The sequence below is a fragment of the Cydia strobilella genome, chromosome 10, assembly GCF_947568885.1.
Source record: "Cydia strobilella chromosome 10, ilCydStro3.1, whole genome shotgun sequence".
NCBI classification, from domain to species: Eukaryota; Metazoa; Arthropoda; class Insecta; order Lepidoptera; family Tortricidae; genus Cydia; species Cydia strobilella.
In genome coordinates, this window is record NC_086050.1 from 3701033 (window position 1) to 3727305 (window position 26273).

At 37.0% G+C, this 26273-nt stretch overlaps 1 protein-coding gene across 1 annotated transcript in view; it reads left to right on the forward strand.

Annotated features, from left to right (window-relative positions):
- Positions 1-26273, forward strand: part of LOC134744909 (uncharacterized) — a gene marked incomplete at its 5' end in the record, with an annotated part of 55641 nt that overhangs the window by 14085 nt on the left and 15283 nt on the right. Inside the window, 3 exons of the mRNA XM_063678857.1 lie at positions 6246-6451; positions 20321-20461; positions 23687-23889. Of these exons, the coding sequence (XP_063534927.1) occupies positions 6246-6451; positions 20321-20461; positions 23687-23889 (550 nt within the window). The remainder of the gene's footprint in view (positions 1-6245; positions 6452-20320; positions 20462-23686; positions 23890-26273) is intronic.

Genomic DNA, 26273 nt, shown 5'->3' on the forward strand with positions numbered 1-26273 from the left:
ATTCGTCTATTCTCACCGTTCTCCGATTGGGTCGGAGCGGTGACGAGACCAGGCCAATTCGAACGGACAATTGACATACTGTGATTAAATATGTGTTCAAAACGCGAGAGTTTTAAATGTAAAATTGACATACAAATGATATCTGAATGATGTCCGTATGATACCTAACACTGACATCATTCTGGCCACGGATAGGACGCATGCGGCGCGCGGCGCGGCGCATTGATCGTGCCGTACGAACTACCGGTCGTGCCGCTCGACAACGAGCGGCGATACTCTGCTGCAGTCGCAATAGGAATTTAGCCTTAACGAACGGCCATTTAAGGGATTATATTTCCGTAAAGCTTCATTCTGAAATAATACGCTATCATTTCAAATTCATAAAGTAATATTAGAAAAGGTACGAACATATTGTGAGGTTTAATTACTAGGCAAATTTATGCTTGACTGATTAATTGTGATATATTATTTCGGGCCAATCTGGAGCCCTTGAGATCAATTTAAACGCACATATTCCATCAAATTGATGGGTATCTAAATGATATTATTTAGTTATTATTCGCGCGAGCATTTCAGCTGTCCAGCATGTACCTAGTGACACGAGCAAATGATAAAAAAAATACATAACGAACACACATCCATTCTGATGTAAAAATATATTATAAGTTCGAATTCGCCTTCAGGCCAAATTCATAACCTGTTATTACTTATTACAATCAGAATACGCCTGTAGGTAAATAATAAATATAAATAAATTGTAGGTAGAAAAATGGATTATAAATTCGACATTTCTTCAACCAAAGACGTTACTTTTGATACTGGCAGATCACACATCGGAAACAGATCGAATAACTAAAACTCGAATTGGCTTGTTAGCTCTAAAAATATCGAGTCCAAAATATGAATTGGTGTTACGATTTTGCGTTCTTTCAGTGTTATTTCGTTACCGGGGATAAAATTTCAATCATTTTCAATTCTCTCCATTTGTTATAAAGTGAACTACGCCAGATAAATAATTAAAGCATAACAAAGCTACTCATATATTTTTAGACATGAAATTCCGAGAGGTCCCTTTTCGCGACTTAATTAACACATTCTTCTCTTAATCCTTTAGAAGCATGGCAATGAAACTAGCACTCAAATTTCAGTCAGAGGTGTTAAATCTACCTCCGAATTTGCTCCGAAACGGCATACCCTCATATTAAAAAGATTACAATGCCCGAACACTATGTCTGGCACTAGTTTTCGTTGCTATAAATTGAAATATATGTAAATAAATTAGAGCGATCCGACGTTTTACATACAAAATTTCTACTAGCTCTTTTTTCTTCGTATGACAATTTAGAATTAGAAAATAATAAATAAAAACCAGACAAGTGCGAGTCGGACTCGCCCACCGTATCCATACATCGTTCCGTACTTTTTTACGTACGTATTTGTTGTTATAGCGGCAAGCCGACAACAGAAATACATCATTTGTGAAAATTTCAACTGTCTAGCTATCACGGTTTATGAGATACAGCCTGAAGGTGACAGACAGACGGACAGACGGACAGTGGAGTCTCAGTAATAGGGTCCCGTTTTTACCCTTTGGGTAAGGAACCCTAATAATACATACATGTATTGTAAACTGTATGAGGTGTGGAACAAAGAGTATTTTATTGTATTATAAATATAATACTTTACATAAATGATCATGCCGTTTCATGTAATTTAGGCATGTCATTTTAAATTAAGAGCATACATATATTCGATTGTATGGGAGCGGCTTTTTGGCAAAGCGGGTTTGTGTAACTCTTAATACACGCGCTAAGGTAAATGCTCCCTTAATCAAATCTAGAGTAATTCCGTTCCGTTCCAAAAAAACAGCCGCGATAATCTTAATGACTTCTATGAAGTAAAGCCACTAATGATCTCAATATAACGTCAACACATTCTAAATTGAATTTAATTCCAACATGAATAAGGTTGAATGTTGAATATTGCCTTGAAATTAGAAGGTTAGGTAAACATTAAACATAGTTAATTTACCCCGTTTCATAAAAGCTCGAATATCTAGGGCATCTAGGCTAAACTAACAGGCCCCTATTTCACCACGGTGGCAGGTGCGACAATTGTCGACATCACTGTGACGTCCCAGGCCTCCATCGGTAACCGCTTACCATCGGACGGGCGGTGTGATTGTTTGCCAAAATAATCAAGTACGCTTAGTTGAACTAGGTCAATTCAATATAGTATAAAGTTCGTGAATGTTCTTCAGAAATAAATAAGGCGTATGTCAGTACGTAAGCCGGTATGGAGATGAGACATTTCGGCTTAGCACGACTGTATAGCGATTAGCAAGGCGAAGTGAAAACTGCTAGGAAAGTGCCCAAGTTTGGCCAAGGGTAGTGTTGCTCACACGCACACTAATTTGTTTGGTGCATAGCAGAAGCTGCAGCGAGTCAGCAAAACGGTACAATTAGAATTCTGAATAGGTATAGTTGACGAAATATGACGCACCAATTAGTCATAAAACTTTATCATTACGAATTTATTATAATTATTACGAATCCTTAGTGTCACTGACTATGAATTGAAAAGTTGAAAAACTTGGAAAATTTCGAGATTAGAACGCAGAAAAGTAAGTGGGATCAAGATTGTTTAGCCCTCGTAGGTTTTAAGCAAAAGCGGTACTGTATCTAATGCTTTTATTACCCTATTTCGAGCGATAACATTCATCGGTGCAAATAATATTTCTTCAAACTATACCGTTTTTTTCTACCACACATGATATTTTAATTTCAGATGAGTTATAGTATAAGTAAGTATGCAAAAATTAATCAACAAAAATATACTTATTCGTAGGTAATGAAATAAACATGGAAGTATTTTTTGTGCTCCTTATGTATGAATATAACCTTTTTATAGTTATATTATCATTAAACGCAGGTAAAGGTACACAATATATATGGCTAATTTAATAACACGCACACTCTCCCCTCATACACCCCCAGCATCAAGTTAAAGATTAGCACGGAACTCAATTAAATGGACCCCAAACTTCTCCAGAGATCCCGATCCGTATAATTACATTTTCCGAGCAAAAGTACTGCGTGATTGGAATGTAGTTCTTCTCTCCACGCTTTGTGATAACTAGAACGCAAGTTTCCGGAACTTTTGTATTAACGTTGTTTTCATAGAATAGAATGAAGTTTACAAAACGGCAGGGGACTCAAGTGTCGGAAGTTAGGGGAATAGTCTTTGTTCGGTTTAGATGCGTTGAATTGTTCTATTGATGTTATAGTTGTGCCGTTCTCGAGAACGCGAACATTCTCTATTTACTCTGGGAAATATTCTCGAGCGGGAACACTTCCCATACAAAAGGGAGAAAGGCCTCGAGAACGGCACAGATTGATGTGTTGGCTTAACTGAACTGTTTTCAATGGGTGTTTTGTGAATACGAAATTAAGTAATAAGCAATAAGTAATAAGCACCGTAATACCACCCAACTAGGGTTCCAAATAACTTTAATATTTTCATTTGTGGGACTATTATTTGAATGTGTTCTGAGGCTAAATATTTTGATATACGAAGAAAAACTTAGACAAAACCAAAAAGGAGGACGACTGACTAATATTATCTTTTGACTATCGCTTTTGACAAGCCTACTTGCGAGAAGACGTTTGGATCCAGCAGTTGAACATGCATAGATTTTTGATTTTATTCTTATTTTTCTTGCCAAAAATTATAATTGTACATTATACATTCTGATAAAAATTTGATCCTTTAAGGGCCAGTTGCACCAACCACAATTAACAGACTAATTAACGTCAAGCAGCAGAAAACTGAAACTTTCCATACAATAAAATTTAGCAAACGGTAAAACGGTGACAGACAGTTTGGTGCAACCGACCCTAAGGCAGGTATTTTTTCCGAATTGTTGAAATTTAAGGAAATTATTTACATTAAATTCCATTATAATACATACCTAGTCGAATGAACTACTGCTGCAGAAGTCAGCATTTCAGTATTTAGGGAAGAATGTTAATGAATTATCAACATTTTATCTTACACTATTGTATAAAAGTTGTTGGTAACAATAGGGTTAGCATTTTGGTCTAGAAATAAGGCAAAGTTATACAACCAACTTGTATAGAAACACTATGCGAGTATAACCTCAACATCGACTACGCTTTTGAGCTACTGTGATTGCATGAATATCCATGAGCGTCAAAGCGCTTATACCAATAGGTATCCCTAGCCTGTGCAAGTTTTACTAATAATTGGATGGTTGTGGTCTTAAGGCAACATAAAAGTGTACAGAACATGCAATATGTTTGGAACACAGACTACACAACACCGCATTATGAAGCATTTAGGCACCTACAAAGAGCAAGAGGTCACACATAAGGGCAATTTTACATGTCAAATGCTACGAGGCAGCACAAATAAGTTGTATTTTACACTATTTTATACTACAACAGCCCGAATACATCAAGCTTTTCAATCTCGTACCCAATAAGGCCACTCAGTATGCTTCGTGGCCTTAACAGGGTACTCGACTAAAAACCTCTCCATTATATCACGATTGTATAAAATACTATTAATATACACGGTTATAAATGTGGGCGCAAGTGAAATAAGCGGTTTCGCCCCCATACTAAATTTGTACAGGAGCGATTATGTGTGGTGACTTCGATTGTCTTATGTACTTATTCTAGTGGTTGAGGTGTATGTGGTGGTGGTGGTTTGGAAACATCCTCAGAAATGGCTTTGGTTACACTCCATTATTCCATTCAAATATTGATGGGAACGAAAGGGCTTCACAATAACCAGTCGTGCGTTGCCTTCATCCAGTGAATATATAAAATCCATAAGTATGTCTGATTGTCTGTTACCTCTTCACCGATTTAGTTGAAATTTGATATAGAGATAGAGTCCCGGGGAAGGACATAAATGTAGGGTAGTTTTTATCCCAGAAGTCATCCTTTAACGGGGTGAAAAGGACGGGTGGAAGTGTGAATGGGGAATCGATAAAAAACCGATGGGATAAAAAATAAGCTACCCAAATTATTAACTCCATGCAGACGAAGTCGCGGGCAAAAGCTAGTAGTGTATAAACTCTGCAAACTACAAACTGCATGTTAAAACTTAAAACTGATCCAACGTGCAACTTTAGTACCTAAGGTTAAACGCCGTTCAGAAATTCTTTAAACAAAAGTGCTGGAATACAAAAATGAAAAATGTTTTCACCATTTCAAAGTTCAATGTTCCCATCTGGACTAACATATTTGCATAGAAACAGGCTGTTATCTTTCACTGTCAGAATTATGAGCTTCTTTATTTTGACCTTAGTTATTACTTATTAGCTTGCGCTATCCGTTAGATTTAAGCCTGGATGACAGACAGAGACAGAGCAGTTGCCTCTCTGTCGCACTTGTAAATTCGTACGTAAGTCTGACTGGGAGGTAACACGTCGAACGTGGTTTGCGGTAGGCCCTCTGATTCGTCTTACTCATCATCATCTTCCTCGCGTTATTCCGGCTTATTACCGCTTGACAACTAATCCCGAGAATTGGCGTAAGCACTAGTTCTTACGAAAGCGATTGCCATCTGTCCTTCCAACCCAGAGGGGAAACTAAGCCTTGTTGGGATTAGTCCGGTTTCATCACGATGCTTTCCTTCAGCGAAAAGCGGCTGGTAAATATCAAATGATATTTCGTACATAAGTTCCGAAAAAATCGTTTTCGTTGCCTTTCTTAATGAAGAAGAAGTATCAGCTAATGACGAAAAAGTAAAGTTAATAATTTATGGCGTTATTTAGAAACGCGCTCCAAGCCTCAATTTGCTGTTAATTGTTTGTCTTAATTTGTCTTACTTATATTGACTTATGTAATCGAATTTAAACTGTCGTGAGTCACACTTACACTGAGATATTTATAGGGTTTTAACTCACCTATTTTAGTCACTCGCGCGACATGTTTCTGAGAGCCTAGGTCTCAACTGTGTATAAATAATGTATGATGAAAAGGTGAAGTGAAGACGCTTTGACATATGCGTTAATAGAAAGATCTCCTTAAAACCGAGTCTGAAAAAAAAAACAATGCTTCTTATTTGCTTTCTATCATCAGATTAATAGCAAACATTGAAGCTATTCAACTAGGGAACAAATCAAATTATTTTATGAAATATGTTTTTCTTTTTCTTTAGTGTATGATACCTATTTCAGTTTATAATTGAAGCTATTTTTTTACCTTCCACAGACAGGTGAACCTCAAAATAGCCCAGCCGCTAGACCACTGTTTCAATTGGAGCATGGCGTCCCAAAGCGAGCTGGTGGTGTTCGCTCGAATCAGCGACCCCGCGGTGGACTTAGAAACCACGCCACCTGACGGGCCCTGGCTTGAAGCGACAGCTTCGGCTGTCCCTTGGAGCTTGGGCGTTGACATTGCCATATGGAACGCCGTTGGTAAGTCAAATATTTGTTCTACTTATACATATATAAACAAGTTTCTACAGTACCTTTACCTGCCATACTAAACGGGTAAAAAGGTGACAATGTTTTTGCTCCAACAGGCTAAGCATATATTATTATGTTAAAAATAATGCATTTAACCAAAGATAGATATAACTCCGTAATAGCTAGATACAGTCTAAGGAAAAAACGTGCCTCGAAAATCAAGAAAATTTGATTCTCGTTCAGAGGGCGCTACTAGCTTTGGCCAACTGTCGTATAGATGGCGTTGACGGTTTCGTTTGTTATTTAACAATTTTAACGCATATCAGTGAAAGAACATGGGTCAAAATCATAAAAATAATTAATGCACATAAAAAAAATCATTTATCCATATTTAAATACATTTTATCATATTTTTATAAATCTTCATTTTTAGTTTTAAAGTGTGTCGACAGATGGCAGTGAATTTACTGGGGTTACAAAATTTACTATGACAGTACCGGTCTAGTATAAGTTACTCTATGATTTAACGGAATCAGTTCCGAAACCCATCTTGATCACAATTATTTCTCGATTTATGAATGACGTCAAGCGTATAGGTAGGTGTTATATTTCTGATTTCGTATTGTAATATGATATCCTTTTTTGTAATTATTTTGTCATTATCTTAAAGTGCTTCTACATTTTGCTCAAACGTTGATAATAGTATTTACCTATGTTTATTGCCGTTATTAGATTCTTTTGACCGTTCCTAGATAAGCCGGTAACTAGGTAACTACTTCGTTCAAGCGAGTTTTTAGGTCAATTGCTAAACGATGTAAAAAATTGCAATGATCGCCGGCAATATCCACGTTTAGACCGTGGACACTTAACTATTTAGTGGATTGGCATTTTGATCAAGCATTGATTTAAATAAAACTGCCGTATCTAAGTACACACATGAAGCTTAAATGGATTAGCTACAATTACTTCTTAATTAGGTTGATATAGTCAATACCTATCATATAAATTGGTTAGATGCAATTTGGGACACTCGTGGAAACTTATAGTAGAAAAAACCGGCCAAGTACAATTTAAACAATGTATTTTTTATGTGAAATGTCTTTAAAAAACCCGTAGGGGTCGGATCAAAAACTAAGTAATTAAGTCCGACTCACGCTTGACTGCACATTTCTAATAGGTTTTCCGGTGATCTATAGGTAAAGATCTATTTTGTGTATTTTTTTCAAAAATTTTGACCCAGCAGTTTCGGAGATAAAGGGGGGGAATGGTAATTTTTTGCCTATTTTCTTGAATAACTTCTAAAATAAAAACTATGAAAACGGATTATATCGCGTATATTGAATTTATAATACATCCCGACGTTTCGAACTCTTTACAGCGTTCGTGGTCAACGGGTGACTGAGGAAAAATTACAAAATGCAAAAATACCCACATACTAAAATAATGAACAATCATAGACTACAAACTTTAAGGCTGGTTGTACATGCAAAATCGGTTCATAAGGCTAGTTATACACTATAATTATTTTTCAAGTAAAGATATATATATATACGCGATAAAAATAAACTATGCCGGCTCCAACCCTACACCACGGACCCGAGAAGATTTAATTCCCTCCTAAATTGTAGGAGGGTATCCCAATATGGGACCGGCAACAAACTCGGCGGGACACATCTTTTCAAAACATCAGAATGTCCAGCATCATCCAACACTACGGTCTCACAGTCTATGTCTCGCTTGCTCCTTTATCAGGTGGACTACTGGATCCCAAGCTGGTGGTAGAGAAAAGCCATCTTCCCTATTAAAGTTTGGATATTTCTTAATCTCAATGGCCTCGCGCAGCATTCTGGGTATGTAACGCTTCTCCTTGGCAAGAACCAGAGGCTTATCAAACTTGATTGAGTGATTGGCTTTATCCATGACATGCTCACAGACAGCAGACCTAGGTCGACGGTGCTTGACATCAGCTATGTGTTCCTTCACCCGAGTGGAAATGCTCCGTTTCGTCTGCCCGACATATGATAGGCCACACTCACAGTCCAGCCTGTACACTCCTGCAGTCTGTAGAGGGGTATTGCATTTTACAGGCCTCAGGAATTGTGACATCTTCTTCATTGGCTTGAAATATGTTTTTATAGAAGCACGCTTCAAGATGTGGCTGATCCTGTCCGTGACCCCCCTGACAAAAGGCAGAATGGCAGGCCTGCGCTCGACTGTGGGGATCTTAATGTGGGACCTCTGGTTGACCCGCGGTATCCTGAGCTCGTTTGCCTGGAGCGCGCGCCTGGCATGCTGGAGCTCCGCGGCCAGATGCTGGTCATCACATATCCTCTGGGCTCTCTGAAACAAAGATTTGCCTACTGTAACAAGTTGACTGGGATGGTGATGCGATTTGCCATTTAAGTACCTATCAGTATGAGTAGGTTTCCTATACACAGTGCGACCTAGGGTGTTATCAGGATTTCTTTTTACCAATACATCTAAGAAGGGGAGAGAACAGTCTTTTTCCAACTCCATAGTAAATTTTATTTTGCTATGGATGGAATTTAGGTGATCCAAGAAAGTTGAAACACTACTTTTTGGAAGTATAGTAAAAGTGTCATCTACGTATCTTTTAAATATCTTCGGTCGCACAGCGTTCGGTCGCGGTTCCTGACTGCCCCGTGCCTCCAAAGTTGTATGGGTTGCCAAAAATACACAAACCTAGTGCCCCACTACGTCCCATAGTGAGCCAGATAGATGCTCCCACATATAAATTGGCTCAGTACCTCGCGGGAGCCCTCTCAGCATTACGTGGTAACACTAGCACGCATACAAAGGATTCTTACCATTTCATCGGTGAGATTAAAGACCTAACATTGACTGATGATGAGATCATGGTCAGTTTTGACGTCCAGTCGCTATTTACAAGCCTACCGGTACAAGACTGCATTGAAATTGTCAAGAAGAGGTTATGTGAGCAGAACATGTCAGAGGAATATGCTAAGCTGTTGGAACATTGCCTTACATCTGGCTACTTGCTATGGAATGGTGAATTCTATCTTCAAGTCGACGGCGTGGCCATGGGGTCTCCGGTGTCTCCAGTAGTCGCTGACATCTTTATGGAGGACTTCGAGGAGAGGGCACTCTCATTGGCTCCTGTGCGACTGAAGATATTTAAAAGATACGTAGATGACACTTTTACTATACTTCCAAAAAGTAGTGTTTCAACTTTCTTGGATCACCTAAATTCCATCCATAGCAAAATAAAATTTACTATGGAGTTGGAAAAAGACTGTTCTCTCCCCTTCTTAGATGTATTGGTAAAAAGAAATCCTGATAACACCCTAGGTCGCACTGTGTATAGGAAACCTACTCATACTGATAGGTACTTAAATGGCAAATCGCATCACCATCCCAGTCAACTTGTTACAGTAGGCAAATCTTTGTTTCAGAGAGCCCAGAGGATATGTGATGACCAGCATCTGGCCGCGGAGCTCCAGCATGCCAGGCGCGCGCTCCAGGCAAACGAGCTCAGGATACCGCGGGTCAACCAGAGGTCCCACATTAAGATCCCCACAGTCGAGCGCAGGCCTGCCATTCTGCCTTTTGTCAGGGGGGTCACGGACAGGATCAGCCACATCTTGAAGCGTGCTTCTATAAAAACATATTTCAAGCCAATGAAGAAGATGTCACAATTCCTGAGGCCTGTAAAATGCAATACCCCTCTACAGACTGCAGGAGTGTACAGGCTGGACTGTGAGTGTGGCCTATCATATGTCGGGCAGACGAAACGGAGCATTTCCACTCGGGTGAAGGAACACATAGCTGATGTCAAGCACCGTCGACCTAGGTCTGCTGTCTGTGAGCATGTCATGGATAAAGCCAATCACTCAATCAAGTTTGATAAGCCTCTGGTTCTTGCCAAGGAGAAGCGTTACATACCCAGAATGCTGCGCGAGGCCATTGAGATTAAGAAATATCCAAACTTTAATAGGGAAGATGGCTTTTCTCTACCACCAGCTTGGGATCCAGTAGTCCACCTGATAAAGGAGCAAGCGAGACATAGACTGTGAGACCGTAGTGTTGGATGATGCTGGACATTCTGATGTTTTGAAAAGATGTGTCCCGCCGAGTTTGTTGCCGGTCCCATATTGGGATACCCTCCTACAATTTAGGAGGGAATTAAATCTTCTCGGGTCCGTGGTGTAGGGTTGGAGCCGGCATAGTTTATTTTTATCGCGTATATATATATATCTTTACTTGAAAAATAATTATAGTGTATAACTAGCCTTATGAACCGATTTTGCATGTACAACCAGCCTTAAAGTTTGTAGTCTATGATTGTTCATTATTTTAGTATGTGGGTATTTTTGCATTTTGTAATTTTTCCTCAGTCACCCGTTGACCACGAACGCTGTAAAGAGTTCGAAACGTCGGGATGTATTATAAATTCAATATACGCGATATAATCCGTTTTCATAGTTTTATTTCATGAGTAACTATCGCGGTAACCGAAGACAATATTAACTTCTAAAATGTTTATCCTAAAATTATAAAAAATATATATTTGAAATTTTCACAAGGAGCTCTTTCATTTGATATGTAACACGACATAGTTTGACAAACTTTATTTTTTAATTTTATCATTTACCCCCCAAAAGTGGCCCCCGTGTTTAAAATTAATTTGTTTACGTTACATGTCCATCTTTGGGTCACAAACTTACATATTTGTACCAAATTTCAACTTAATTGATCCAGTAGTTTCGGAGAAAATAGGCTGTGACAGACGGACAGACGGACAGACGGACAGACAGACAGACAGACAGACAGACGAACGAGTTCGTGGGTCTGTCTGTCTGTCCTCAAAAGGAAAAAACGGAACCCTAAAAAACGCCGTATGACTATTATGACCAATCCCAAATAAGTGTACGTACCGTAAACCGCGTAAACTGCCTACTTTAATTCATGGGGTAACATTAATCATCTATTTTTAAATTACATATAAGGAATTCGTTTCTGAACGCTTTTATCCTATATTTGGGTTAAGCATGCCAACCACACCATAAAATGTTTCAGTCTGCGTTCTAAAATGAACTCCCTATTTCTCAAAAATCGATGATAAATGTTACCTCGCGACTCAAAGTAACCCCATTTTACGGTATTCGAATTGCAATACTTGACAAGTACCAATATTTTGTCAAACAGCTTAAAACCCCATTAAAATTAATATGGCCATAGCCATAGCATCTTATGGCAAGTGTTAAGTGACGTTCGCTACCGCATTACAGCCGCGATTATGACGTTCAATCAGTCTTTCATTTTACATTACTGTCATAATAATACAATCGCTTATAGAAGCATGTGAAATCAGCGACCAGAGAAACCAGTAAAATTGTCATCTGGTTATGTCGCCTCAATAATATTATGTCTAGCTAGGCATACACGCAAGGATTTGCCCGTCGGATCTGCCTGAAAGATGTGTCTGGCGGACACATCCGTCAATGTGTGGCGAGAAATAGACACAGATGGGCAGCGGACGGGCATCCGGCGGACAAATCTGTGTCTGTTTCTCACCACACATTGACGGATGTGTCCGCCAGACACATCTTTCAGGCAGATCCGACGGGCAAATCCGTGCATGTATGGCTAGCTAATGCCTCAAATCGAACGGGCCCCGGTGCGCTTTGTCGGATAGGTATACCAAAAAGTTTGGCATCCGATGTGTGTTTCGGGTGACGTCTCGTGTCACCGGCTCCTTTTGGCCAATGACGGATGCCAACTGCCATCAAATGTCGTCACGCCTAGGCTACATTTGGCGACAGTCACTTGCCCACGCGTATAAAATGGCTCTATATTGTAGCAGTTGGACGGACGTCATTGACTGCGACTTTCGAGCCTGAGCTAAGTAGGTATATTAAGCATCATTCTGCGGTGCGGACCGACCCGGTCGGTAAAGGGGCCCACTGACTATCAGTCCGCCGGACGATATCGGCCTGTCAGTTGTAGGGAACTGTCAAATTTTTGTTCTAACTGACAGGCCGATATCGTCCGGCGGACTGATAGTCAGTGGGCCCCTTAACACGCGGTCGTCTACCGTCTGGTTCTAGCGCAGCCGATGCGATTCGCCGGCAGTTGATCAAGCCCGGTACAGCCGAAGAGATATAACGCATACCTACTTAATGGCTACGGATTTTAAGACCACATATATTCTGCTCAGATGCAAGGACTGGGAATAATTTATACCTATAGCTTGCAATGCCGGTGAACTTTACGAGGGAGGAAAGAGTTCACGTACTTGAATTATTTAAATAAAAAATTTAAACCTCCATTTCTCGGGTCTGGCTAGTAAAAGTTTATGTTTAACCGACTATTAATATAAAACTAGTAGAATGTAGAATAGCAAAACATCTATATAACGGAATAGATACGGGTAAAGAATATAAACGAGGAAGATGGCCGATAGGAAATTATATTTCTACTGATTGATTCATAAATATTAAAGCGCAAAAAAATGGGATACCTGTTTCCTTGTTATACTCCTCGCTTGCCAAGAGAACGAATATCGTACCTTAAATTGGTTTTTAATACAGTTGCTCAAAAAGTGCTACTTTTCGTGGCTGTTTAGCGTGCGGAAAGTTGGTTTTCGCGAACTAGTGCTTTTTACTTTTCCATTTTTTTTTTTAATTTTTACTTGTTTCAATTCATGACTACTTATTGATGAGTGTTAATATATATTAGTTTCCTTTAAACGTCGTAATCAACATAAAAACCTACTGTTAATATAAGAATACGAAAAATATGCATATTTCATATTTTATTACTTACCTCTTCATCATTATAAGTATTATAACACGTTTATTTTTTAATGTTGATAAACCGTTCTTAATAAGTTGTCTGAATGGAACGAAACGCCTGTCAAAGAAGAGGCGTATTTTCCTGGAGGCGTATGTTTTAAGTTTCCAAAGGCAACATTCGATATTGTTTTTATAAATATACGATACACAAATAATCATAAATAATGATGTTTAGGTAATAATCGTACAATGTTTTAATATTTACAATTGTTTTTGTCTTATAGAACATGCATTTGAAAAAAAAAACTTTCATTGAAGTGGGTTCAATAATAATAACAAAATCTATTCTAGTCGAATAAAAGCTAGAAAAACACTTCTTCATAATGTCAATGATGTCACAGAATTAATAATATAAGTTTCGAATTCCGTTCCTTACTTGTCGCTTTTCTTATTTTTTCGCAACTGTATTAAAAAAACGTCGTTCGATACACGTGCGGAAATGTCATTCTTCATTTGAGTTGGAGTAATGACATACTTTCCGCACTAGCATCGAAATGTACTATTTCAATCCGTCAGTCAAAATATTTTTGTTCAACAAATATTATTACTATTAGCCACATACTAGCCGTGGCCACAGCTCCTTATCTACCTCATTTCTGAGTTATATGTCCGTAGGTAATTACAGCGGTTTAAAGTCTGTTTTTTATTCCGTAGACTAAAATGACATTAAAATTTTATGTGTTGCTAGTTTTTTAAGTCTTATAAATAGTAGAAGCGAAAGAGGTATGTCAGGATCGTAGCAAGTGGAAATCCGTGGTCTCTGCCTACCCCTCCGGGAAATAGGCGTGATTATATGTATGTATGTATGTATGTATGTATGTATGTATAAATAGTGATGTGCTACAACCGGTACTAACCGAAAAATAAACTATTGGGAGGTACTTATATTTGTTGATGAAGACGAGAGAAAACGCACTGAATACATCCGATCACTATACGAGTAATGTAACGAATGACGAAAACGTAAACCAAAAATACCAAAATGGCGTTGAGTCAGGTCGGCGGTACGTCAATGTAATTTTTTATGTTTGAGTAGATTAGTAGTGAGTAGATTTTATTTATTGCTTATTTCCTGACATGTAGCGAGTAGATTTTATTTACTGTTTATTTTAAATCTGAAATTAATTAATATTTATCGGTTATTCACAAACAAAATGAAAGATCAGCACTGTTTGTTTTAAGCTGGTCACATTATTTCCACGTTTGACATTTGTGGTTGTCACTGTAGTCTACGGAATAAAAAAAAACAGACTATAGAAATTTGACTTCCGGTTCGAGCGCCATCTTGATAGTTAGCATCGTGATTAATTACTTTGTTTTTTGCTTATTAATATTGTTTAAAGTGTAATATCGATAGCTTATTATACAGTAAACTAATGTGGTAGTGTGCAGTGAATGGAGAATTAATTTTGAAGCGCGTTTAACCACCATCTTGGAGTCAGCGGCCGGTAGTCCACGTGCTTCTTGTAAAGACTAGCTATCGATTTACAAGAGCTAACAAATCACCGTACACTGTCTTGTACTACAACCGTACAATTTTTGTCGTTTGTAAACCTCTCAATACCTTGATACTGGCGAAATAGTCCCACTGGGCTGAAGCCATAATTTTAAAAGAAGAAGAAGAAGACTATAGAAGTTAAATTATTTTCAAGACAGAACTCTCATTTATAAATATAAATGTGGATATTAATTCTACGTATAAGCAGCTTAATTAATTACTCTTTTGGAACGAAATTTCGTTAAATTACCAAAAATGTAGCTCTTTGGCGTCCGCGGGGTAATCCTATCACACCGACATTAAATATGGTATGAGACTTAATGCAATTTCATCTCGCCCCACGTTTTCTTCAGGGAATACGTTAAATTTTAATTACAATCCCTTAAAGGTTATGTTAAGAAAATAGTACCTAAAAAATAAATCTGAAATGATGCTCGTCAATAGAGCTCATTATATTTTATGGGAATGGCATTGCCAGTGTTTTTTTTTACTTATGGAACTTCAATTATTTATCGATTTTTATGTCAAATATGAATAATAAGCTCATCGAGGTTATCGCATTTATTAAAAATTCGATATTTTGTACATAGATACTTAGTCTTATTTTATATTCAAATCAGCACTACGTGAATCCTACTCATTTTTTAATTCCTTTTACTATCTGGCTGTAAGCAACGTTAAGTTAATAGTGGGAATTTTTGACTGATAGCAGGAGCCTGAATTCAGATTTAACAATTTGGTTTGATAGTCTTGGTGATTGGCGTGCATCTCACGGACGACTTTCACTTAATTTCTCATAGACCAATCAGAGTAACGTAAGCGATCTGCAAGGTTGTATCAAAACCAGTTCAAAACATAACAAATTGTTAAATCAGAATATGTCCTGATTTCATTAAACTTAAAATACTACTTAAGTTCACGTGATTTGCGATTATTTCATTTTTGTCGCTGCGTTTGTGACTATGATACATACCTATTACCTTACTACCCTTGACGCATTTATTCCGTTTGTTTAACTTGTCTGTTTGATGTAGGTATCTTGTTTATGGTGTGAATATAGTGTGGGGTATAAACAACATATTTTCATAGAAATTTGACATTAATGGTGACATTTCCACACTTTGTCGTTGCAAATGCCATGCGAAGCTTGGTCCGACTATAAAGTACATAGATTATTACAATTTCGAATTTGTGTTACCGTTTGCTTACCTATCGAATTCGCAATACACCAGCTAAGCTCCCCGTTTCAATTTCTAAAGACGATCCAATTTGCCTCAGCACGCAATTCGGTGTATTGTACAACAGTACTCTGTTCACATCGGTATGTCACCAACACAAGCCGAATCTGAGCTAAGCCAAACATTGAATAGCGTTCACTTCAATTCTGCATTGGCATTTAACCTGCACACAGATGTAATTTCATTACGTTTAGTTGTGCTTTGACTATTTTGGTTACAAATTGTCGATATACTGAATTACAAACGTCTGGTTGCTTGTGACATACTGGGGGAGATTTGATTTTGATGCAACAACACACACAAACAACCTTATCCTACGTTTTTTTTATACCACGTCGGTGGAAATCAAGCATACGGCCCGCCTGATGGCAAGCAGTTACCGTAGCCTATGGACGCCTGCAGCACCAGATATTACACGCGCGTTGCCGCCCCTTTAAAAACCTGTACACTCCTTTATTGAATAACCCCATACTGTAGCCCCTCGGGAAAACCTCGGCAGGGAGCGTATTTATTGTTTGGGGTATAAGAAACATTATACTGTATGAAACATCTCACATTTACCCCCAAAATATGTAGTAACAAACATGTTAGGTAAGTGAAACAGTCATCAATCATAAGTACTTTTTTTGTGAAAACAAATTAATGTTTACTTTTAGCCAAAAGAAAATAAAACGGGTACAGTTCTTATAAAATATATTTCGCTTTTTTTGCTATTAAGTGTAAAAAAAAAGTGCCCAAATAAGACATCTAAATAACATAGACTAGACGACCTATCTCTAAAATAAACGACCTATTTTGTTATTTATTATGTATTGTCAAAGTTGAAACGTTTCAATTCACTGTTATTTACCTACGTTCTTGTACTAATATAATCTTTATTGTTTTTGCTCAATAAGCACCTAACTTACACGACATTGACCTACTAACATGAAATATCTAAAATACAAGTATTAAGTTACTTAGTTTAGGTATTGATGTAAAATATGTTAGAGCCAGTTATAATTTTTGCTTACAAGATCTTAAATTTTATGTTTACTTTTCTAAACCATGATTGTACATTATAGTATATAAGTACCTATTTAAGCATATTACGATTGTTTGTATTTTTGGATATTTTTCAATGAAATAAATTTTATCTTATCTTAATGTTCCGGTAGGTAAATTTAGATCTATCCAAATTCCTGCTTTCGAAACTGCCAAGAGTTCTACTGGAGCAGATGTGCTTAACTCCATTGAGTCGCGACTTACGAGACCCATGGGAGCATGCTGGATTATTCCAGCGCAGAATTCACAAAACGTCATGGACCTGTTTTCACCTCCTGGCAAGCGTAGCAAAGACCTCTATAGGCATACCAATTACGAGTAACGCTTGTTAGGTTATTTATACTGGTTATGTTTATAAGACCGATGGTTGGTTTTGTGAATAGGGTTTTAGCAAACCTTTACAATAGGGGATTAGCTTCCGATAACACTGAATATTGGAATTCTATTCAGATTTGCTTTTGTTTCAACTATTTCTTTTATAAAAGCAGTTCCATATCTGTGAACAGTTGACACTAAAGGTCTGTTATTAACTTTTACGGGTATCACTACATAGTATAAAACAAAGTCGCTTCCTGCTGTCTGTCCCTATGTATGCTTAGATCTTTAGAACTACGCAACGGATTTTGATGCGGTTTTTTTAAATAGATAGTGATTCAAGAGGAAGGTTTATATGTATAACATCAGCATTGCACCCGTAAGATGCCGGGGCGGGTCGCTAGTTAGGGATAATTACAAAAAAAAAGTTTATTAACATAATAATTGTTACCAGTACAATTATTCTGATATCAAATAGGCTATGTGGGTGGTGCGGCAAAGTGTTGCGACCTCTAACCTTACGCTATGATTATTTTATTTTTGTATGTTTTGGCGTTCGTTTGTTTAAAGCTTGAGGTTCGAGGAAATCGAGGTTTCTTGTTAAATAAACATAAATAATACCACCAAATATAAATAATAAATAATAATAAATAAATATTATAGGACATTCTTACACAGATTGACTAAGTCCCACGGTAAGCCCAAAGAGGCTTGTGTTATGGGTACTCAGACAACGATATATATAATATATAAATACTTAAATACATAGAAAACACCCATGACTCAGGAGCAAATATCTGTGCTCATCACACAAATAAATGCCCTTACCGGGATTCGAACCCAGGACCATCGGCTTCACAGGCAGGGTCACTACCCACTAGGTCAGACCGGTCGTCAAAAAAATATGTATCATAAATATTAATTATACTCAATTTAGTCAGAAAACACTAATAATAACCTATGCTACATTATAATCATACCTCTAGGTAACTAATCAAATAACTAATTTTTAACAAGCAGAAACGTCTGCGATCGATGCTATTATCCAGAGGCCATGAGTTCAAGTCTCACCCAAGGCAGTAATTTTTCCACTTTTAAATTTATTCTAAGCTTAATCAAATAACATTCTAACTTTATAATTCTTTTTTCACATCACCAAATCGAAAAAGGGCTTTTTCTTCCCTGCTAGGAGGGATCAGTGGCACTTTTCTTCCCTGCTAGGAGGGATCAAAGTAACACTTTTCTCTTCTAGGACACTATTTAAAAAAAATTGCGCATTATTTTTTTAGCTTAAATAATTTTTTTAAACATTATAATTACCTCATAGGTGATGTGAAAAGCAATATTTGTCACATGGTAGCAAAATTATTTCCATCTTGGGCGTAACCCTGCTACTCTCGGGATTTTATTATAGAATCATTCGCTTCGTTTAGGATTCAATTGTACGCTTTAGCCGTAAATATGTCATTTTGCTCCCTTGTGACACAATCTACTATTTTTCTGCTACCATGCCCTAGCGGGCGTCGGTGGCCACCTTTGTAAAGTCTTTTCTACTCTTGGCCAGTCTTGTTAGCGTGGCCGCGTCCTTGATGTTTGTCCATTGTTTGATGCTATCGAGCCAGTTCATCCTCCTTAACTTTATAATTGCTAGTGAAATTATAAAGTTAAGGAGATTTTAACCTTCAAACTAATTATATTATTTCGAACTGATTTGGAATAGGTAAATCGATAGAAGTATTATTGCCGAATACGGAGTATGTATTATTTAAATTTAGACATATTATTCATATCCTTAAATATATTTAAAGAGACGATTATCTAAACCATAGAGTAACTTATACTAGAGCGGTACTGTCATAGTAAACTTTGTAACCCCAGTAAATTCACTGCCATCTGTCGACACACTTTAAAACTAAAAATGAAGATTTATAAAAATACGATAGAATGTATTTAAATATACCTATAGATAAATGATTTTTTTTATTTGCATTAATTATTTTTATGATTTTGACCCATGTTCTTTCACTGATATGCGTTAAAATTGTTAAATAACAAACGAAACCGTCAACGCCATCTATACGACTGTAGGCCAAAACTAGTAGCGCCCTCTGAACGAGAATCAAATTTTCTTGATTTTCGAGGCATGTTTTTTCCTTAGACTGTATCTATCTATTACGGAGTTATATCTATCTTTGTCTAAACTTTACGTTCTGAATTGATGCATATTGCTTGCACCTATATTTATTTCTGAGAGCAAGATTTCACTGGGTCTGAATACAATTTTATTTACAATTTGATTGCGTCTTATTATAGTATAGTCATATAGAAATAAGTAAGATTACTTTAATAACATAACTTCAGTGAAACACAGACATATTAAACATATTAATAACGGGTCACTCACGTATTTTAAGTCGAAAACGCTCGACATGTTTCACTCTGTACCGAGGAGCGTCATCAGGAGGAGGAGGAGGAGGAGGAGAGGAGGAGAGCGTCGGTACGGAGTGAAACATGTCGAGCGTTTTCGATTTAAAATACGTGAGTGACCCGTTATTAATATGTTTAATAAGTAAGTTTACTTATTTATTACAAGCTTTTATTTAACTTGCCCTGTTAGTATCTATGTTAGCGAGTGTGGGAATCTTGGAAGCTAAATTTGACCAACTATCCGATTCTTGATGTAGCTGAAAGTTTGCATACATATGTAAATCGGATGACAATGCAATATTATGATGACATGGAGATTATCTGATGATGGAGACAGGAGGTGACCATGGAAATTCTGTGATAAAACAACGCAACCTAATTGTGTTTGGGGTTGTTAGATTGTCTCGACGAATTAGTTGCCTGTGAAAAGTACAGTCAGCGATAAAAGCTTGTACCAAAAACTTATCTATGATATATAGGTAGTAGTGTACAAGATTAAAATGAATAATGTTGGTTTCAGGCTGGGCGGGTTGGGGGGAGTGGGGGGCCTGCAGCAAAACCTGCGGCGGCGGCATGCAGGTGCGGAGGAGGTACTGTTCTCGGGCTACCTGCGAAGGGTTCGGGGAGCAGGGCCGGACCTGCAACACTTTCGATTGTGAGGGTGAGTAGACATCGAGTTGTTGTCACATGTCACATTTTATAATGAACCTCGTCTTCATATTATAGAAGAAGTTATAAACTTTAGGGTAGAATTTTCAGATTATTATGTCTTTGTAATAGCTATATAACGTTTAAATAAAGAATATAAAAAACCGGCCAAGTGCGAGTCATTTCATGTTCATTTCATAAAATATAAGCAATATTAAAATATAAAAAAAACCGGCCAAGTGCTAGTCGAACTCGCGCACGAAGGGTTCCGTACCATTACGGAAAAAAACAGCAAAAAAATCACGTTTGTTGTATGGGAGCCCCATTAAAATATTTATATTGTTCTGTTTTTAGTATTTGTTGTTATAGCGGCAACAGAAATACATCATCTGTGAAAATTTCAACTGTCTAGCTATCACGGTTCATGAGATACAGCCTGGTGACAGACAGACGGACAGACGGACAGACGGACAGACGGACGGACAGACGAATAGCGGAGTCTTAGTAATAGGGTCCCGTTTTTACCCTTTGGGTACGAAACCCTAAAAAACAATAATAAAATGGCGCTTACGCATTCAGATCGCGAGATTCACGCTCCGCTTCTATGGTTTGATGCCAAAACGGCAGCAACTCATGGCGCAAAATACTGGTTCTGTGTGCCTGTTCTATACGTCAGTAAATAATAGTTCAATGTATTTACGTTGCGCGTTCAGTTGACAGTGCTCTAAGTAGTCGTAAATGTTATCCTTCTATCTGCAACTGCTTTGATGGCTCCTCCACACGATCGCCCAACGTGCTAAAAGGGACGCATTTATGCGTTAGAGGGAGCAAGTGATATTGCTATCTTATTCCACCGCATAGCTGCGTCCCTTAGATTGGCCTACGCTTTGCCATGGTGTACTACAGGAGCCATGACGCCGATTCAAACTTACATTTTGACCTCAAAGTTATATCTAAATGATGTCAGTCGTCCTTACGTCTCGCTCGCGCCAATACATGTACGGACAATTATAGTCGTACTCGTATTTACTTTGCATTTTTTAATGCTTTAAATAAATGAAAGGTGGGCCAAAATGGTTACCAAGTGTGACCCACAGATCACCATCTATGGTGCAGGCCGGGGTTCAGGCAGACCGAAAAGGAGATGGCGGGACGTTTTCGACGCATTTTATCCGGATTGGCGGGAAAGTACAAGCGACAGGGTTGAGTGAAAGAAATGAGGGGAGGGCTTTGCCCAGCAGTGGGACACTAAACTAGGCTTCCTAAAAAATAAGGAAATATTATCAGACGATAATGGGTGCGCCAAAGTTCACATAAAATTGCGACTTCGATTATTGGAAGTCCGAAAATGTTTGTTATATAATTTTATATCATAATGATCATTACTTATAACTTGTCTTTGCGCATAACTATCGTAACACCAAATCATTCATGTTAATAATGTCAATCATAATAAATATCTGTAATACTAATGTTAATTTTCATATATTCTTTTAATATAACGATTTTAAATAATAAAATTTTATATCATATTTATTTTTTAACATAACGATTTTAAGTAATAAAATTTTATATAATATTTATTTTAAACTTTACTTGGTTTTATTTATAAACTGTCAGGTATCTTGCATCCACACCACATTCAACTTGCTATCAAAAAAGAAATACAGTCCCAGAGTCGGGATAGGTACGACGACGAGCGAAGCGAGGAGGAGTGTTAGGTTTCTTGTGTTCCTCAGAGCGGAAAAAGGAGCCTCGCGAAGCGGGGCTTCGTCGACTCCTTGGCGGGCCGAAATAGCTTAATAGGCTAGGTACATGAAAAATAAAAAAGTTGCGGGGACATGACTAATAAAAATTAATAATAATAATTAAATTAAATGGGGTATGAAATAATAACTACATGTAATTGGCTTTATTTATTACTTTTAATTTTCTAAAAATCGCTGTGTACGTTCCAATACACCCATACTTTATATGTTATGCTTTCAAATTCTTATACAATTTAAGTTTATAATTAATAAGTTTATTATAAAAACCATTATGAGTCGTGACGAATGAAATGACATTATGTTGTTAAAAAAATCTGCCTACAGATAATTATGAGCAATGATTTTGGTAATACAAAATATACAACAAATTTCTACGCAAAAAAATTATGACAAATGATTATTATGATCAAAAAGCGTTATTATGAAAAATAATATGACAAGTAATGTTATGTAAGCCAATATGGACCCGACGATAATATTTACTTTATCTCTAACAACTATTTTACTATTGTCTCTAACAACTTTATTTTGCAAACCACTGAAAACTTTGTATCTTAAAGTTCACTGAGCATTGTCCAGACCGGTCTTAAATCTTCATTTGTCTTGTGTGAAATGGTGGAAATAGTCGGGCATTTCAAGATTCAATTTTATTTCGTATTAAAAAATACGGGCAATCAATCTCTATCCAGTCATAGATTCAAATTGATATAGTGAGACAAGTTTTTCTTATTAGATCTAAATTTTATGTTGACAGTTAGACACTGGAGGGTATCAAAGCAGTTTTTTTATTTGAGTTTTGGTGATTAAATTCCAACTGACAAATGTTACGGCAGGCATATGCATATAGCAGCACTATGGGCATTTAGGGTACCTATTATTAACTTTGGATAATACATACTAACGTAATTAATACCATTCTCAATTATTTAAATATTAACGAACCAAAACTAACTATAGAAGTGAAATAGATAACATATTAAAATACTACAAACGAGCTGTTTCGTTGATAAAATATTTTTATCTAAGTTACCAAACTGCCAAATGGGAAAAGTTTACTATAAAATAATTATCATTATAATTACCTAAATTGCCTATTGCGTGTTTCCGAATGCTAATTAATTAATCATATTCTATTCGACGGTTATTATTTCGGTGAAATGGAAACATCATTCAAAACTCGTTCAGTTTAATGTACAGTGAGGTTCGAAATTATGAATGGAATTTATTCATAATTTCTCCATGCAATTTCGAACCTCACTGTACCTGGGCATTTTCACTTAAAAGTGTACCATTTACTTTTTTGTCATAGAAGAAGAATATACAAAATCAAACATGGAATCCTACAAAATCATTAAGCGCGCAATCTGAAGCAAACATGGTTGCATGCTCGTGGCGCATTTGCTAGATTTAAACGCACCTTTACTTATTGCATTGCATACTTTTAACAAAACTAACAAAATTGCCACCAGGTACAATAAATCCACTAGCGCCAGGCGCCCGCCGTAACTTTCACCCAGCCCAGGCCCGGTGGGGCTCCGTCGCGGATCGCCCTCACGCCTTCAGCCTTCGGCCAAATTCCTACATCTGGATAGCTTCGTCAGAACTCTTCCCTAATGGGAAGATGTTCCCTAGGGAGTTTACGCTGTTCGTGTCATTGAGACTGCGTCCTGAGGTAAGAAAAGAAAGGTGTCAACACAGGAGTAAGTAATAACATTATAGTTATGTACAGTGGGTATCTTTAATCTAAGGACCGATCTTTTATCTGTGGATAGCTTCGTCAGAACTCTTCCCTGATGGTTTTCCAAGGGAGTTCAAGCTTTATGTGGTACTGAGGCTGCGCTCAGAGGTAAGGTAAGTAGTAAAATCATTTCAAATCATACACCTGGGTAGCTTCTTCAGAACACGTTTAGGCTGTTTGTGTCTCTGAGGCTTCGTCCAGAGGTAAGGAAATCGGTAATGTTTATACTAGTAACTACCTATAGTAATAGAAAGAAGTTTTCAGTCTTCGGCCCAAATAGTACAACCTGATTAACCTGAATGGCTTCCTTGGAGATCTTTCCCAGCAGTTTTCAAAGGAATTTACGCTACTCGTGTCACCATAAATATCAATAAGTACAAATTAGTCGGTAGTTAAAATATCTAGGTTACTTCTATTGACCACTTACATAAAATTTAAGCAATTCTTTTAAGCTGCTTAGAATGTAATTGACTTAAGGCGAAGGGGTTAAAACTTGATTTGCTTACACTATTTTTGCTAGAAAAAAATATTAGCTATAGTAAATTTTATTATAAACTAGCTTTTGCCCGCGATTTCGTCTGCGTGGACTTAGTAACCGCAGCTAGAGTAAGAATAGCGCCTGGATAAAGTCTAACAGCAATCATTCAATTTGAGCATATGCATAATTGTTTACACAAATTATCAGGCATTTCATTAATCATCTCAATTCCACCCCGCTTCTGACACTCTTAAGGGATGATTTTCGGGATAAAAACTATTCTTTGTCCTTCTCCGGGACTTAAACTATATCTATGTCAAATTTCAACTAAATCGGTTCAGCGGTTTAAGCGTTAGGAGGTAACACACAGACAGACAGACTATCGCATTTATAATTTATAATATTGGTATGAATTTCAGTCTTGAAATCTAATTTAATTCATTGTCTAAAAGTAAGTACTAAAGTATGAAAAGGTACTTGGTACAAAATTTATGTCAAGTAAACACTAAGTTGTTTACAATTTTATTATAACTGAGTCTAAAGCAAAAACTACGCAACAATTTATATTAGCTAGTTGTTTTTCTTGCTTGTTGCTGCCCGAAGTAAAATTATCTTAGATCTTCTTGTTGTTTAAACCCTCTTGGTTGCCGGAATGTAAAATGATATTGGCTATTACTTGATCTACTTTTCCACTTTGTTTTCTTTGAAAATGTACCTATTATATTTCTTCGGAAATCTCGAAGAAATTTTACTTTAAACAAATATTGGTGATTAGAATTATGCCAACAACTAGGTCTTACATTTCAGTTCTCAGATAATTTTGTATTATTATTTGATACTTGCCTTATACCTGTTTTTTACTTTTTTCCCTACTAATTAAAGACTTGTCTAGGGCATGTGAACTTTTTGTACTTAGTGTTAAAACTTATTCTGTGTTGTTACTTGCGAAAGTTATTATACTTCGTCCTCGTTTAATGGTGATGATGATTGATAGAAACTATCCTATGTCCTTCCCCGGGCCTCAAACTATCCCCATAACAAATTTCATCCACATAGGTTCAGCAGTTTAAGCGTGAAGAGGTAACAGATAAACGGACAGACAGAGTTACTTTCGCATTTATAATATTAGTAAATATGAGATACAAATTAAATTCTGATTTAAACTTTCACGATTTTTATTCATTATTATTCACAACGACGGGATTTAAACGCGTAAAATTTTACACGATTAAGTCCCGTCGTTGTGAATAATAACAAATTAAATTATTTAAATGAAAATATTTTAACTTGTGTTTTTATTTCAGTTTATATTTCACCCTAATCGTAATTACACATGTCAGTGCATATGTGTTTTTCATATTTTGTGTAATTTTGCGCTGTCTTGGTAGCGTTTGTTTGCAAGACGAGCTGACCCTGAAATCGAATTGGTTACTAAAATAAATAATAAATAATTATTATAGGACATTCATACACAGATTGTCTTAATCCCAATGTAAGCACAAGGAGGCTTGTGTTAGGGGTACTCAGACAACGATATATATAATATATAAATACTTAAATACATAGAAAACACCTATGACTATGACAAATATCTGTGCTCATCACACAAATAAATGCCCTTACGCGGGTCCATCGGCTTCACAGGCAGGGTCACTACCCACTAGGCCAGACCGGTCGTCAAAATTATAAATACATAATATGTATATTTCACGCTGAACACAGTTCTGCAATTTAAATACGTAGCTATTAGGTATACCTACACGTTACGTCTCTAGTTGAAAATTAGCTAAACTAGTAGACAGACAGCGTAATGAACTGTATAGTGGCATCAAAGGTGTGA